Here is a 16,581-nt window from a genome sequence, read left to right as displayed (position 1 = left end):
ATGTCTAGTCTTTTATAGTGAAATCTCAACTTAAGCAGCCCACAGCACTAGGAGAAAAATCAATCATCATTTCCATCCTGCTACGTGTGCTACTAAAATTAAGAATTGATGTTCGGCTGCAAAGGAAAATTATTTCAAGAGAACCACCTTAGCAACAGTGTTCAGTGTTCATAAACCTCCTGTTTACAGTTCTTCTCATGGCAGACAAACTCCTACATCCCACCATGAAATATAAATAATAACGAGGGATCCTGATTTACATACAGTTTCCATCTTAATGGGCATCAAAATTGCAAGCAGGGCAACAGCACCACTTATGGTAAATAGCAAGCAGTAAACATGTCCTCAGCCTAAAGAGGCCATAAACCAGTGTTAACACCCCTGTAATTGCAGCCTCTCCCATATCCAAACCAAAGTTCAGATGATTTTGCCAGTAGCCTTTCCATAAAGACAGAAAGCCTAGAATGGGGCACCTGGAGCTGCATTTAACTCTGATGCAGCCTAAAGATTTTAGCAACGTGCTCTTCCCATTTGGAAGCAGCACTCCCTGCATCTTGTTTGATTTATTGCAGCCCAGCCTATGTAACTTGTATGATATTATGTGCAAACCACATTAATATCTCCCAAAATATACCACAAAGCCATCCCTGCCTCCAAACAATCTCCAGCCCACCAACTCTATTTATGAATGAGCACACAGGAGATTTCTATGCCATGGGAGCTGCTGTTTCTCCAACACCATGGGGCTGTGTGACATGCTGAGCACATGCTGTCCCCTCCAGCCCCCCTGGCTTCCCACAGATTTTCCTCAGCCCCTCTGTTGTGGGGTTTGTGGTGGCCACAAACAGGAGGGGTTTGTAATCAGCCAGTGGCTCTCAGGAGGTGCCTGGGAGGAGACAGCCCAGTCTGGCCCCAAATCCACCCACAGGGGTGCTTGGCTGCCTAAAGAAAGGGTAAGGAGGGTGATGGGTGATGACCACTGCACCAAACCCAGCCTTTTGAAGTTTTTCCCAACCAGTTTTGATCTAGCTGGCTCTGCCAGCCGTTGGTTCCTTGCCCATCAATCCCTGGATTCAGTCCCACTTACATCACCCTCTGTTCACCCCCTCTTTTGGTGTTTAATTAGTGCAATTAGCACCTGGGATGTTGCCTCCCGAGCCCAATTCCTCCTTGGAGAGCATTCCCAGCTTCCTGGGTCTTCCTGAAGCCAGGAAGGGGACACTGCTCCTCCCTCCGATGCCAGGAGGGTCACACTGCACAGCTCTGGCTCTGCCCAGTCCTGCTTTTCTCACATCTGCTTCAAAAACATTGCAGTCAGCTTTGAGAATTAAGTAAGTTTGTGTTAAGTTGTGACTTTGACAGGGAAATTACTGATCCAGCATACAGCAAACAGCAGTGCTCTAGAACACTGTTAAATCCGAGTCTGGAAAATGAACTTTAATAAAAAGCATCCCAGTAATGTGTTGTGACAGCTTTTAGTGAAATCAGCTCCAGTAGTTTGATTCTCCCAGGAATACAGCAAGATACTCCCACAGCCTTGAGCCATGGCATCAGCAAGAAGATACTTTTATGATAAATGGCCCCAGAAACCCAAATTACAGCTGCATTAAATGAACAGTATGTTGAAAATTACTCGGTGGCTTTTTGTCTGCGCTGTCGTGCTGGTATCTGGGTGTGCACTGACACCTAGTGGGATGGCCTCAGGTTGGGAGCAGTGGGGTAAACTCGGTTATTTTCTTAAAGAATATCAACAGCCAGCATCTCTTGATACCTTGGGTTTTAAGTTTTTTGGTTCTGTTTTGGTGTGCAGCTTTTAGCTTTGTATTAAGTGTTACTGGGATCTTTTCACAGGGTGGTGAAGACAAAACAATCCTGTAGGAATGGGATGGGGATAAACTGATACCTTGGGGTTAATGTTTTTCTGTTCTGTTTTGGTGTGCAGCTTTTAGCTTTATATTAATGTTCCTGGGATCTTTTCACAAACAATCCTATTCTAGCTGGAGACTCAAGGACAATCCCTTCAAACTTCAGGCCCAAAACATCAACATGAGAAGAGGAGGGTGGGAAAGCAAGCAAGGAGGATGAAACTGCATCATTTGAAGCTATTAATTGGGCAGAGAACTCCTGTATGCAAATGGACTAAAAATTATAAAAATGTGAGATCTCATGGCCAAGCCCTCTTTTGCTGCCATCTTGGAGCCATCCAGGCACTGCCAGGGTGTGGCCTTTGAAGGCACCTCAATAAATCTCCACTTTATTCCTCTGAACTCCATCCAGCCTCTGTTCCAGCTCCCTGAGGCATCAAACCAGTGCCCAAATCCCTGCACAGTCCTGCAGTGCCACCACCCTCCTGCACTGGAACTGGGCTTCCAGTGTGCTGTTCCCTGTCTCAGGCAGGTCTCAGCTGGATCCAAGACACAGGAGCTGAAGCACCCTGGCTCTCTAGGAGGGCACTGAGTCCCCCTGGGGCTGTCCCTAACCTCCCAGAGGAGCCATGGACACTGGATGCCCCATCCCTGGCAGTGCCCAAGGCCAGGCTGGACAGGGCTTGGAGCAGCCTGGGACAGTGGAAGGTGTCCTTGCCATGGCAGAGGGTGGGATGGGATGGGCTTTAATGTCCCAACCCACCCTGTTCTGGGATTCCATGGTGAACTGTGGCTCACACCAGGAATGGTCCCTGATTTTGGCACCCTGCAGTTTAACCAGTGTGGTGAATTTCAACATCAGAGCCATTGGCTGAGCTCTCCCTCCATCTGCATCTCTAGACTTGCACTGATCCACACCAAATCCCTGCTGTTCTTCCCACCTGTGCCCATAAATGAGGGGGTGACCCAGGCAGGGAGAGCAGAAACAAGAGAAGTGATGAATTAAGCCTTTAGATGGCAGAAGTGCAACACTTAGAAATCAAAACTAAATCACTTTGCTTTCAGTAGAGGAAGGGGCACAAATAACCCAACACCAATATCTCACAGCAGCTACAGACTCATGGAATGATTTGCATGGGGAAAGACCCCAGAGATCACTCAGTTCCAACCACTCCACCATGGACACAGAGGTTTAGCATCAAGAGTGATGCCCTGAGCAGCTGGAACAGATGCTAGACGGAGTTCAGAGCAATAAACTGGATATTTATTGAAGTGCCTTCAAAGGCCACACCCTGGCAGTACCTGGATGGCTCCAAGATGGAAACAAAAGAGAGCTTGGCCATGAGATCTCACATTTTGATAAGTTTTAGTCCATTTGCATACAGGAGTGAACTGCCCAATTAATAGCTTCAAATGATGACATTTCATCCTCCTTGCTTGCTTGCCCACCCTCCTCACATTGTTGATGCTTTGGGCCTGAAGTTTGCAGAGATTGTCCTTGAGTCTCCAGCTAGGATAGGATTGTTTTGTGAAAAGATCCCAGTAACATTAATACAAGGCTAAAAGCTGCACACCAAAACAGAACAGAAAAACTTAAAACACAAAGTATCATGTTTCCAAAGCAGGTCCTGCTGCATCACTCAAACTTCACCCAGAGCTGGGTTTGAATTTCAGGCAAAAACAGCTTGAGGAAGGTTTGTCAGGAGATGCCTACAGGCCAGCAGTGCCCCAGCTTGTTGGAACCCAGGACATCCCTCGGGCTGTCCTGAGCAGCCAAGACCCCTGGAGGGGGCTCAGAGACCCTGGCACAGAGCCCAAGGTGCCCCTGTGGTTTTGATTGTGACCCATGGAGCAAATTACCAACCTTAGATGAAGATCTGAAGCCATGACAGTTAAGTAGAATGATAGTGAATTTATCATGGGGTGAAAAAGTAGATTTTGAAGTTTTTTAGAATGGAGGTTCAAGGGGCAAGATGGAGGAATCTGGGCATGTCCAGCCTTTCTCCTTCTTCTTCTTGGCCTCCATCTTCTGCTGTGTGATGTTGGCACTTTTAGATTGGTTTAGAGCAGAAGCTCACTAACATAGGTGATAGGTATTGGGAAGTAATTGTAATGTTGCTATAGGGCGCGACACAGTACAATAATACACAACTCCATCAGAAGGGTGAAAGAGCAATTTTATTAAACCAACCTAGCTTTTATAGTTCCTCCAGATATTGACACCCATCTAGCACATATACAGTGCCCATTGGCCAAAAAAGAGAAACAAAGTTCTCAGTAGACACCCAGAGAGCCACGTCACCCGGCGAGCCAGCGAGAGTCCAAATCTCCCAACTTTCTCTCCTTCTCTGGTCTCCAGGGTAACGACCTTGGCATTCCTTCAGGAGAGATATAGGGCTTCTCCTTATCTTCAGGAGGCCCTGCTGGCTCCCAGGGACAGCACAGCATGTCTTTCCCACATAAAGACATAACACCACCCCGGGAGCAGACACAGTGCCTGGACTGTCTTCCTGAATGGATCTCAGCTAGACAGGAGAAAATATTTTATAGATAAAGATCAATAAACAACCTTGAGAGCAAGAACTGAAGAGTTCTGACTCCTTCGAGCAGCAGGCTGAGAAAAGAGACTTTCTAGCCCATCTCGGGGTCACTGTGAGCAGCGAGAGGCCCCGAGACACCAGTTGCCTCACCCACATCCTCACCCACTACCTCAACCCACATCCCCACACACATCCCGGCCATTTCCAGCCCAGCTCCCGGCAGGAACCGCACAGCAGCGGTGTCAGGCACCACGGCCTCTTCCCGGTGCCACCACCCCATTTCTGTGGGAGCATCACAGCGCTCGTCATCTTTATTTTGGGGTTTGACAGCAGCACCTAAAGCGCTGCCCTGCCCGCTCAGCTCCCTCCTGCCATCAGCGAGTTCCAGCCTCCGGAGAGGTACTACGGGAACCTCCCGCTTCTCTGAGAGCAGTCCCGGTGATAATTCCCGCCGTGAGGGCCCCTCAGCCCGGCCGAGGCGGCAGCGACACCCCAAAATCCACCAGCGCATCCCCGCTCCGTCCGCCAGCCCCGTCCCGCACCGCCCCGGACGCGGCCTCGCCGCGCGGAGCGCTTCCGCCAGCGCGTGCGTCGAGCGCTCGCCGCTCCCATTGGCTGGAGGGGGGGCGGGGCGGGGCAGAGAGAAGCGGAGACCCCTCCCATTGGCTGGAGTGGGAGGAGGGGTGGGGTCAGAACTGAGGCTGCTGTGAGGGCCCTCGGGAGGGAGCGGGAGGCGAGTCCCGGTGTGGGACGCGGTCCCCGGTGGGGGGCTCGGTGCGGGACGCGGCCATGCGGGCTCCCGGCACGGCCGTGCGGCGTTTCCTCGGCCCGCTGCTGTGCCTCCTAGCGCTGCGGCTCCCGGCGGGCAGCGGCGCGGCCGCCCGCGGGCTGGATGTGGCTTCCTACCGGTGAGTACGGAGCGGGCGGTGCGGGGCCCAGGCGGGCCCGGGCTGAGCGCGCCTGCTTGTGCCGCAGGGAGCGGGTGCGGGCCATGTTCTACCACGCCTACGAGCACTACCTGGAGAGCGCCTTCCCTTACGACGAGCTGCGGCCGCTGACGTGCGACGGCCAGGACACCTGGGGCAGGTAAGGGCCGGTCCCGGGGCGCGGTGGGGATGGGCCGCCCCCCTCTCTTTGCTGGGTCTCACCTCGCTTCTCTCCTCCGCAGCTTCTCCCTGACTCTGATCGATGCTCTGGACACGCTGCTGGTGAGTAGGAAACAGCCCTGAGTGCCCGCAGCCTGCTCAAGGTCTCTGTGTGCCACCTGTACACCTGGATTTTATGTGGTTGGTGCCAAAAGTCAGTTATTCATTGACCTGAGAACTTGCCATTTCCCTTTGCATCACCCCTTGGGGGGGTGTCAGAGCTCCCTTTTCCTGACAGCCTCTGGTGTAAAGTTCTAAAGTGTGTGAAAAAAGATTTTTGAAAGATGGAAGTGTCTGATTTTTAGTAATGTGAAAAATGCCAATCACTTGTTTTTAACAGTTTAATAGTAATAAAATGGTTATAAAAATAATAATACAATTAGAGTAATAATAATTTGGACAATTTGAATTAGGTCAATATGAGACAATAGAAACAAAGAGTTACGGATGTCTGGGTATTTTTTTCTGGGGAGCACGAGCCCCCTTAACAAAGGATTAACCCTTAAAAGCCACAGCCTGTTGCATATTCATACACTTCATATATGATGCATAAATTCCATTCAAACACAGGATTCTGTCTGGGCAGTGTCAGCTTCTTCCTCTGAATCCTGACAGCGCCTTCGATGCAGAAAGAAGTTGGTTTCTTCTGATAATGGAGCAATAAATTCTTTTTCTCTGAAAGATTCAGGTGTCCTGTGGCTGCTATCTTGCTGCAAGTCCTTTCTTTAAAAAAAGTATCCTACATAGCATATTTTCTATTTTAACATTTTTTATAACCAAAACCTATATTTAACACAGTACTTAAGAGAATTAATACAGCATTACTTTCTAACACAACACATATAATATTCATTTTAATATTTGCTAAAACCCAATCATAAAATACACATTTTTCACAGTAATATCTGTAGTTAATGATGTCACCAAATAGTAAAACCAACTAAAATCATCCCCAAATATTGAGCTGCTCTTTGTTTTTCCATGAACTCTAAGCCTGATTCTCCGTTTCCCTGCAGATCTTGGGAAATGTTTCTGAGTTCCAGCGAGTTGTCAACGTGCTGCAGGAGGGGGTGGACTTCGATATTGATGTCAATGCATCTGTCTTTGAAACAAACATTCGAGGTGAGCTGGGCTTTTCTGGGGGGCCTATGTCGGGTTTCCTTCCTGTACAAATCTCAGAGGAAGTGGCCAGAGGGAATTTGGGATGCAGAGTAAGAGGACCCCTAAACAGAGAGAAAAACCCCAAACAAACGTCACTTCCTTTCAGTTTTTGCACATCCTTTTTTGCTTCCTGTCTCAACACAAGCAGAAGTAGATGTGGCACTTTCAGTATTCTGGTGTGAGGTTTTCAGCTTTGGAATAAATATATTTTCCACTGCAAGCACACAGATTTTATCCTGTCATCTTTTGCTTGCTGTTTTGCGGTAGAGATTATCCATTTCTGGGATTATTCTTTTCTTCAAAATCATAAAGGCTTTTGGAGTCTTGCACCTTGAATGCCTGACTGCTTCAGTGACATCTAGCCAAATAACACAGTGGATTTTTAAAAACTGTGTTTATTACAACTGTTAGTTATGCAAAACTGTTAGTTATGCTTTTGTTGTTTGTTCTGCCAAATATTGCTGTGCCAATTTTTGCAGCAGTGTAATTTCTGCAAAAAATTGGTTGTTATGTGACCATAGACTAATATTAGCTAATATAGCTGTATTAGCTATATAAGTAATAGCTAAATATAGCTAATTACTCACAGCTGCTGTCACATGGAAATTCTTGACTGTTCCTAGAAAAAATAAATATATCATAGAATCTGAGAGTGGTTTGGGTGGGAAAGGACATTAAAGATCATTATTCCACCCTCCTGGGGTAGGGACACCTCCCACTGTCCCAGGCTGCTCCAAGCCCTGTCCAGCCTGGCTTTGGGCACTGCCAGGGATCCAGGGGCAGCCACAGCTGCTCTGGGCACCCTGTGCCAGGGCTTCAGCACCTTCACAGAGAGAATTTCTTTCCAATATCCCACCTAACCCTTTCCTTTGGCAGTTTAAAGCCATCAGTCCTTATCCTGTCACTCCACACGTTTCTGCTGCCCTGCAAACAAGCAGCAAGAAACAAATCACTCTTTTCTAAAGAATTTTCACTCCTTCCTCCCCACGTGGTGTAATGGATTCTGCTGTGTCCTTGCAGTGGTGGGAGGGCTCCTCTCTGCTCACCTGCTCTCCAGGAAGGCTGGAGTTGAAGTGGAAGCAGGCTGGCCATGCTCAGGACCCCTCCTGAGGATGGCTGAGGAAGCAGCTCGCAAACTGCTGCCAGGTGAGCCCCTGTCTGCTGTGTGTCACTGTGCTGGGGAGCAGGAGCTGCCTGTGCTGGGAGATGCACTGCTGGATGAGCCAGCTCAAAAACCAGTCCTGTGGTCCCTGAGCTGCAAGCTCAGTGCTCCAGGTTTAATTTGTAAGGATGATGATGTTGTATGTGTGCATGCCACGTGCTGTGTGTGCTTCACACATCAGTGTGCTTGTTGCTTGTTGAGGGGGAAATATATTTAATATAAATAATAAATAAAGGTGTGAGACAGCAGCTTGTCAAGACAAGAGGATGCTGCCTCGTGTGCTCTTTGTGGGCTGTGTGCCCTCGTGGCATGGCCCTGTTCCCTTGTGTGCACCCATGGGCTGATCACAGCCTCACTGTCTGCCCTTTGCTGGCCAGTGTGATCAGTGACCACCTTGCTTGTGCTGTACAAAAATGTGGGGGTGCAATCTGCTGCTCTGGCAAGGTGCAAGAGATGCCCAGGACCTTCCCAGGACTGTCCTGTGGTGTTGTGAGGTCCCCAGGATGAGGTGAGAGATGAGAATTTGACTCTATGTTATCAGAAGGCTGATATATCATATCTATTTTCTTATATTTTCTTATATTTATTTTCCTATATTTATTTTCTTATATTTTCTTATATTTATTTTCTTATATTTTTTTATATGTATTTTCTTATATTTTCTTATATTTATTTTCTTATATTTTCTACTTTCTTATATTTTCTTATATATATTTTTATATTTTCTTATAATTTATTTTCTTATATTTTGTTTTCTTATATTTCCTTATAATTTATTTTCTTATAATTTGTTTTCTTATAATTTGTTTTCTTATAATTTGTTTTCTTATAATTTGTTTTCTTATAATTTGTTTTCTTATATTTTCTTTTATATATTTTTATATTTTCTATATTTTCTTATATATATTTTTATCTTTTCTATATTTTCTTATGTATATTTTTATCTTTTCTATATTTCCTTATATATATTTTTCTATGCTCTATATTTTCTTATGTATATTTTTATTTTCTATATTTTCTTATATATATTTTTATCTTTTCTATATTTTCTTATATATATTTTTCTACGCTCTATATTTTCTTATGTATATTTTTCTACGCTCTATATTTTGTTTATTATATTTTATATTTTTATATATTTTAAATATTATATTGTATACTACAACTATATTAGAGAAAGGATACATCAGAAAGCTAAACAAGAATGATCATGAAAGCTCGTGACTGACTCCTTAGAGTCTGATACAGCTGATGGTGATTGGTCATTAATTAAAAACAATTCACATGGACCCAATCAAAGATGCACTTGTTGGTAAATGATCTCCAGACCACATTCCCAAATAATCAGATAATTATTGTTTTCATTCTTTTCTGAGGCTTCTCAGCTTCCCAGGAGAAGAAATTCTGGTGAAGGGATTTTTCAGGAAATATCATGCTGACAGTGTGTACCCTCTCTGACCCTCCCAGGACCACACTCAAGTTCTCATTTTGTTCTCTGCAGTTACTCCAGCCTCCCTCCCTGCCCATGTGCAGTGGGATGTGAGGCACATGTTTGATTCAGAGTCTGTAAAACACAACACTGAGCACTTCTGTGACCCCAAAATCCTGTATTCCAGCTTTCCAGACCCCAACTGGGATGCCCTATGGCACAGTGAACCTGCTGCATGGAGTAAACCCTGGGGAGACCCCAGTCACCTGCACTGCTGGAATTGGCACCTTTATAGTGGAGTTTGCCACCTTGAGCCACCTCACTGGTGACCCAGTGTTCGAGGACGTTGCCAGGAAGGCTTTGAAGGCACTGTGGAAAAATCGCTCGGATATTGGGCTGGTGAGTGAGCAAAGGACTGGGGATGTGCTGGGCTGCTTTTTCTTGCTTTGTGGATGCAATTCTAGGCATGAGAAAGCATCAACAGAGAGGAGATGGAGTTGGATAAATACCCACAGTGCTCCTGACTGGGCTGAAGGCTCGTGTTTGCCATTGTTGCTGAACACCTGCAGCATCCACATCCCTGCTTCACTGCAGCAGCCCAACATTCTCCATTGTTCTGGGCCACACCAGATGTGGCTGGGACACAAATGCCAACTGCTGGGAGCTGCAGCTCTTGTGACAGCAGCTGGAGCAGATTAAATGAAAGGTTTGTCTGATGCCTGGAGGGACAAAGGCCTAGGGAAGAGAACAAGAGTAAAGTGCACTGAGATATTAGCAGCCTGTACAGCTCTGGGGTTCAGGAATACCCAGAGCTGGGAGTATTATCTCTGTGTTCACTGTCTCCTGCTCTTTTCTGTTGCTACTTTTTCAAGCTCTGAAGTGTTGGTGTTGTACCAACATAATAAATAAATCTGAAACAGATTTATTTATGCCCTGTGTTTATTGCCACGGAGAAATGTTTCCCTTTGTTTCCTTTGTGATTTGTTTATTTTTGATTTAAACCCCAAATCCTTGATCATTGCTGGCTTTTTTCACAATTGCTGAGAAAGACATGATTGTGTATTTAATCCTCCCATCAGCTGGGTTTGTTCACAGGCTGAAGAGTGCCAGCATATATTTAAATATTAACATGGCAGCTCTTGTGCCTTTGACATTCTTGGCCTCTGTATCTGCACCTCTCCATCCTTCTCTACTCATTTGAAAGATCAGAATTAGGACCTGACATTTCATGTTGAAATTGTGCATTTTTACAGTAGCATTATAAAGTGTTGTTTTGGCCGGTGAAGCGTTGATATTGGAAGCATAAAACGTTTATTAGATAAATAAAATACATTATCAGCATGAAAATTGTATTTTGTACAGTTTGCATATAAGCTTAACAGTTGTATTGTCCTGTAATGGAGAAAATGCTGGTTGGAATGGACATTGTATATCAGTGATGGTCTGCAAACAGGAGCAGGATTTCTTGTGTCACTTGAAGCCCCTCTCTCCTTGTCCTTCACCCCTTCCAGGTGGGGAACCACATTGATGTGATCACTGCCAAGTGGGTGGCCCAGGATGCTGGCATTGGGGCAGGGGTGGACTCCTACTTTGAGTACCTGGTTAAAGGAGCCATCCTCCTGCAGGACAAGGAGCTGATGTCCATGTTTTTAGGTGAGTCCTTGTTTTCTGTGGGAAGGAGGAGGTGAAGGATCTCTTGGGGCACATTCAAGCCTGTTCTGAAAGCTTTGCTGTAATTCTTTGGAACAGTCTGTGATAACAGAGTTATCAAAGTGAGCACCCTGGGAAGTCATTGAACATGGCTCAAGTGATAAAGGGGCTTCTCTCATTCTTAAAAATAAGCTTTTTTAACTTTTTTTTTTGTTACAGATGGCTTACCTACCCATCTGTTTCTTTACAGAATATAACAAAGCTATCAAGAATTACACCAAGTTTGATGACTGGTACCTGTGGGTTCAGATGTACAAAGGAACAGTGTCCATGCCTGTGTTCCAGTCCCTGGAGGCCTATTGGCCAGGCCTGCAGGTAAGAGCTGTCATACCAGCAGCATCTGCTGATTCTCTTCATCTGTCAGGGGCTGGTCTTTAAGAAAAAAGTTACCAATATCATTTCATCTGTGCAGGTTTAAAAGTTTGGTTTGTTCTCTGGTGAAATTTGCAATAGCCTGAGCCTATAGAAGGTGATGTTGAAGAAAATGTTGATTCTTTTCTATAGTCTCCCATTCAGCATGATGGGAGGGCACCTCTGTGGCAGCAAACTCCACTGACAGTGGTCCCATAATCCAAATGGGAATGTGAGGAAAAAGAAACTCACACCTCGTTTTCTATCACCTCACAAATGTTTCATTTGTGTGATTATTTTCCCATCAAGTGCTTTGCCTTCTCATCATTCTTGTTTGGGCTGAGACTTTGTTTCCCTAACTAAGAGATTGGATGCTGTGATTGACTGAAGAAACACAGCCTTCCTTAAAAAAACATCAGAGTCTTCATATGATTTCAGGTGTGGGAATGTGATCCACCAGAAAAGCAGCTTTTAATTCTTAGTTGTTCTTAAGGCATCATGCCCAGTATCAGTTACCCCACTCAGACCTGCTGAAATACCCATTTCTGTCACTGGGTATTTCTTTGCCTAGGGCAGTGCTGTTGCATCAGTTCCTGTAGTCATTATGTTTTCTGAAAAATCCCTTAGCCAGGATTTTTCTCCTGACAAGCTGAGAAGCCTCAGAGGAAAAGAAAAACAATAATTATCTGCTGCTGTGGAATGCAAAAGGTGCATCTGTGATTGGTCCATGTTGTTGTTTCTAATTCATGGCCAATCACAGTCAGCTGGCTCAGACTCTCTGAGTCACGAGCTTTTGTTATCATTCCATTCCTTCCCTTGCTAACCTTCTGATGAAATCCTTTCTTCTGTTCTTTTAGTATAGTTTTAATATATCATTTTCTTCTAATATAATATATATCATAAAATAATAAATCATCCTTCTGAAACCTAGAGTCAAGATTCTCATCTCTTCCCTCATCCTGGGACCCCTGTGAACACCCCCACATTTGGTGACCCTGAGTGAAGAAAAATTCCACAAATTGCTGTGCTGGTTTTTCACTGCCATGTTTGTGTGCTGTTTCCTGTCTCCAGAGCCTGATTGGGGATGTGGACAATGCCATGCGCACCTTCCTCAACTATTACACGGTCTGGAAGCAGTTTGGGGGCCTGCCTGAGTTCTACAACATTCCCCAAGGATACACAGTGGACAAGAGGGAAGGATATCCACTCAGGCCTGGTAAAAAAGCTGAAATTAAAAGGGATATGAACTCTTGCTTTAGCTCTGGTTGGGAGATCAAATGTTAGCAGCACCACAGTTTCCTCCCCAGTTTTGTTCTGACTCAGTTCCTGCCAGGATTTCAGCTGGGATTTCCAGAGTTAAAGCTGCAGATTTTGTTTTCCCCCATTCACAAAGACAGGAAGGAAACAGGAAGCAAACCATAGTGTTACTGTTGAAAGGTGGCCTGGTAATGAATTTTGTTCACAGTGTGGGATTTGACATGTTTAAGTGTTAGGTTGTCTGGCATGGGTGCTTCAGTCATGTGAAATGTTAAAGGGACTGCTTGTGTCCTTTAAATTTGGGAAGTGAAAGTGAGTGTGAATAGACTGTTCCAGTTCTGCATCTAGGAGGGATTCTGTGTTGTCTGTGATACTGTAAGGAAATTATCTCTCTTTTTTTCTCATTTTTTACAACTCTGACCAAAAAACCAAAAATTAAACTGATTAGTGGATCCATAAATGTAAATGAGAGTAAAGAACTTCCTTTTGGTCTGAGTGTTCAGGTGACACCCACACTGGACAAATTACCAAAAATACTCATCAGCCCTAACTATCAAAGGTGTTTAAGTATAAAGATCTGTTCCTTTAGTAAGTAAACACAGATGGTGCTTATGTTGTCTGTATAGAGTATTTCCACTCTATTGTTTAAAAACTCTAGTTTGAGGATTGAATTTCTTGTTTGTAATCCTTTCCAGAAGCATTTTTTGTTAACTTTGACAACTGAGTATTAATCTTTTTGTCTCCTGCTTCTCTCCCACTTGCTGAATGTGGGAGGGAGCATTAGTGACATTTACCTGAGCTAGTTAGGGGGAATTTCTTTGTGGCACATCCTTAGGAAAAGGAAAATCTGTGCTTGGAGCCAGGCAAGCCAGGCTGTTCACCTGATTATGCTGAAGTATTTTTAAATTAGTTCAAGGAATAGCTCATCTTCTGTGTGTGTGGTTTGATAATCTTTGTGCTGGCAATGTTTGGGTGTTCTGCAGAGCTGATTGAGAGCGCGATGTATCTGTACCGTGCCACGAGAGACCCCACACTGCTGGAGCTGGGGAGAGATGCTGTGGAGTCCATAGAGAAAATCAGCAAGGTGGACTGTGGCTTTGCAACTGTGAGTGCTAAATCATCTGCCATGGCAGCTGAAGGGCTGCTAAAAATCAGCTTTCAGAAGGTGTTCTCATGAGTGATGTTTTGTCATGGATTGAAGCTATCAATTTGGGCAAAACATGACTTTTTTCCAACAAGCCCCTTGTATTTGTCTGTGAAGCTGCTCTGGTAATTGCTGGTCATGTTTCTGGTTGTAGCTTGCTCACAGTGGGCCAAATTCTATCATGGGCTGTTGTCCCAGAGCCCAAAACATGGGAAAGCACCAGAAGCTTCTTCATTTCTAGTAGGTGTTGCAGCTGAGCAGGAGGATTCTTGTGCAGGCTCCTCCTGCCAGGTGTGTGATTTGGCTTTCCCACTATGTCTTGAAAATCTGGACAAACACACGAGAAGTACAGTGAGTGATTTCTATAAAGTTATTTAATAGAGGATTTCAAGCATGCTATCAAGCTCTATTTTACAAAAAAACTCCTTAAAAATATTGTGAGTAAGTAGGTAAAAGCCTTTTGATTTCTTTTTTTTTTTCTTTAGTGGGGAAATTATGGGAATCTCTTCTCCTTGCCCAGACTGAACTGAGGATGAGTTTAAATGTTAGGAAGAGATTTTTCAGTGTGGGGGTGCTGAGGCCCTGGCACAGGGTGCCCAGAGCAGCTGGGGCTGCCCCTGGATCCCTGGCAGTGCCCAAGGCCAGGCTGGACAGGGCTGGGAGCAGCCTGGGACAGTGGAAGGTGTCCCTGCCATGGCAGGGGGTGGAATGAGATGATTTTTAAGGTCTCTTCCAACCCGTTCTATAATAAGATACAGGGTGAGTTGGTGTCACACTGTGCTGTTTAACTGAAATGAATTCCAAGTTGGTTTTATTTTTCTCCCTAAATTCATAACTTACTGAATTCAATGTAACTGTAACCCACTCTGTTCTCTTGTAGATCAAAGACTTGAGGGACCACAGGCTGGATAACCGCATGGAATCCTTCTTCTTGGCTGAAACAATCAAATACCTGTACCTGCTCTTTGACCCTGACAACTTCATCCACAATGATGGCTCAGACTTTGATGTGGTGGTCACACCCTATGGGGAGTGTGTCCTGAATGCTGGAGGCTACATCTTCAACACTGAGGCCCATCCCATCGACCCTGCTGCCCTGCACTGCTGCAGGAAGCGCAGACAGGAGCAGTGGGAGGTGGAGGACTTGATGAGGGAATTCTACTCACGGAAGAAAACCAAGAAATTCACTTTAAAAAGAGCTCCTGACCATGGTGAAGGGGAAAATGCTAAAGACTCCCAAGATGCCTCTTCAGAGAAAGCTGGAGAGAAGAGAAACTCTAAGAAAAGCTCACACTCCCTCCTGAGCTGCCCCAGTCAATCCTTTAACTCCAAGCTTGCAGTACTGGGACAGGTCTTTCTAGATAACACCTGATCCTCTTTGCATCATCACTTTAAATTATTGAACTTGTTTCAGATTCTGGGAGTATATTTTTATAGTTTCATAATGGAAAGTGTGGTACCTCACAATGTGAATTCTGTTATGAAGTGAAACAACTTCCCTTTAAATTCTGCTACTGCTCCTTTCTAAGCCATGACTCAGATACCAGCTGTTAAAGCTGTTGAGCTGCTGATCTCAAGGCAGTTGGTTGCCTGAATATCAAACAGGTGTCCAGGAAAAGAAAGGTCTACGTGTTAAATGTACCTTTTTTATTGCATTTTGTGAGTTTTAGAGGCTTACAGAAAGATACTAGCTTTGTTCTATAAATGTGAGCCTGAGTTTCTTGTCATAAGGGGAAGAGGAAGAATTGCTGTAGCTTCACTACAACTCTCTGTGTGCTCCATCTTTTATCTCTGGCCACTTTATAAACATGTAGTTCATGTTGAAAAATTGCTGCCCAGTGGAGAAAAACTATTTATTTTGAGTTGAAAGCACAGTTTTGTTGGGCATGAAGGATGGTATGGGGGGAGAGGAGCACTTGGAACATGGGAAGGTTCTCAGTCCCTCTGTTTCAGATCAGTGTGGGTCAGCACCTCCTGCCTGAAAACCACTTTTGTGAATGTCCAGGTAATGTCTGGACAAAAAACTGAGCTGGAGGGTGGACTAGGAAATGTTTGGTTGGTTCCACAGTGTAGCTAGCTTATCTCTTATTTCCCCATTTCCTTCCTCTTTCTAACTTCCCTTTGGTCCCCCCCTTTGGTGTTTCACTGTACCTCAGTGCAGGCACCCAGGGGTGCCCCAGCTGAGCTGAACACGAGCCATGCACAAGGCTTGGGTGCAAGGGGGCTGAGCCCAGGCTGAAACTGCAGCTGTGCCTTGGTGCTGCAGGCAGCTGAACAGATGTTCATGAACCTCTCAGGGTTCAGCTGATTCACACATCCAAACCTTTAAATACATTATTGGTGTCTTTGCAACAGCTGTGTGCAGTGACCCGGAAAGGAGGAATCAGTGTGGCCAAGGAAGAACCAAAAGCAGGGCAAAAAAGTGATGGAGTTTCTTCAAGCCTGCTGCAAAGTGAGGAGGCTGGAGCAAGCTACAATTATTTGAGTGGGCTAGAGGTACAGGAGAAATAAATCCTTGTGAGCAGGGAAATACTTAAATACAGCTGGATCATTGCCCACTCTGCTGCTGTGTGGTTGCCTTGAGAAAGTAATTTTTTTTTGTTGTTTTGACCTGTTTTAATGCTGTAAAGTTAAATAAAATTTGCATTTTACCCTTTGGGGTAGAAATCCTGTTGTAGTTGTGAATGAGCTATGGTAAGAGACACTTGCAGTGTTGGCACATTGAAAGGACTGGTAAACTACAGAGCTTTGGTTGTGTTTCCCATGGCAGCTGGGATAATGCAGGAATTCTGCATTGACAGAGCCCTTGCAGCCCTT

The 16,581-nt window shown here is 45.1% G+C and overlaps 1 protein-coding gene across 1 annotated transcript; it reads left to right on the top strand.

The window, feature by feature from the left end:
- The first annotated feature begins 5,100 nt into the window (after positions 1 to 5,100).
- Positions 5,101 to 16,431, top strand: EDEM2 (ER degradation enhancing alpha-mannosidase like protein 2). The gene is made up of 11 exons (XM_064730039.1): positions 5,101 to 5,313; positions 5,381 to 5,491; positions 5,574 to 5,613; positions 6,567 to 6,672; positions 7,732 to 7,857; positions 9,490 to 9,701; positions 10,814 to 10,955; positions 11,203 to 11,327; positions 12,435 to 12,579; positions 13,604 to 13,725; positions 14,645 to 16,431. The coding sequence occupies exons 1-11, from the start codon at positions 5,195 to 5,197 to the stop codon at positions 15,134 to 15,136; spliced, it is 1,740 nt and encodes a 579-aa protein (XP_064586109.1). The 5' UTR covers positions 5,101 to 5,194; the 3' UTR covers positions 15,137 to 16,431.
- The last annotated feature ends 150 nt before the right edge of the window (positions 16,432 to 16,581 follow it).

Source organism: Zonotrichia leucophrys, chromosome 20, assembly GCF_028769735.1.
Source record: "Zonotrichia leucophrys gambelii isolate GWCS_2022_RI chromosome 20, RI_Zleu_2.0, whole genome shotgun sequence".
NCBI classification, from domain to species: domain Eukaryota; kingdom Metazoa; phylum Chordata; class Aves; order Passeriformes; family Passerellidae; genus Zonotrichia; species Zonotrichia leucophrys.
This window is presented reverse-complemented; position numbering and strand designations above follow the sequence as displayed.

What these genes read in the sequence shown, in the direction of transcription:
- EDEM2 (XM_064730039.1), top strand. Translation starts at nt 5,195, where the DNA reads ATGCGGGCTCCCGGCACGGCCGTGCGGCGTTTCCTCGGCCCGCTGCTG. An exon ending in AGCTCGCAAACTGCTGCCAG is followed by an intron (nt 7,858 to 9,489) that starts GTGAGCCCCTGT and finishes CCTGTATTCCAG; the next exon opens with CTTTCCAGACCCCAACTGGG. An exon ending in CCTATTGGCCAGGCCTGCAG is followed by an intron (nt 11,328 to 12,434) that starts GTAAGAGCTGTC and finishes TCCTGTCTCCAG; the next exon opens with AGCCTGATTGGGGATGTGGA.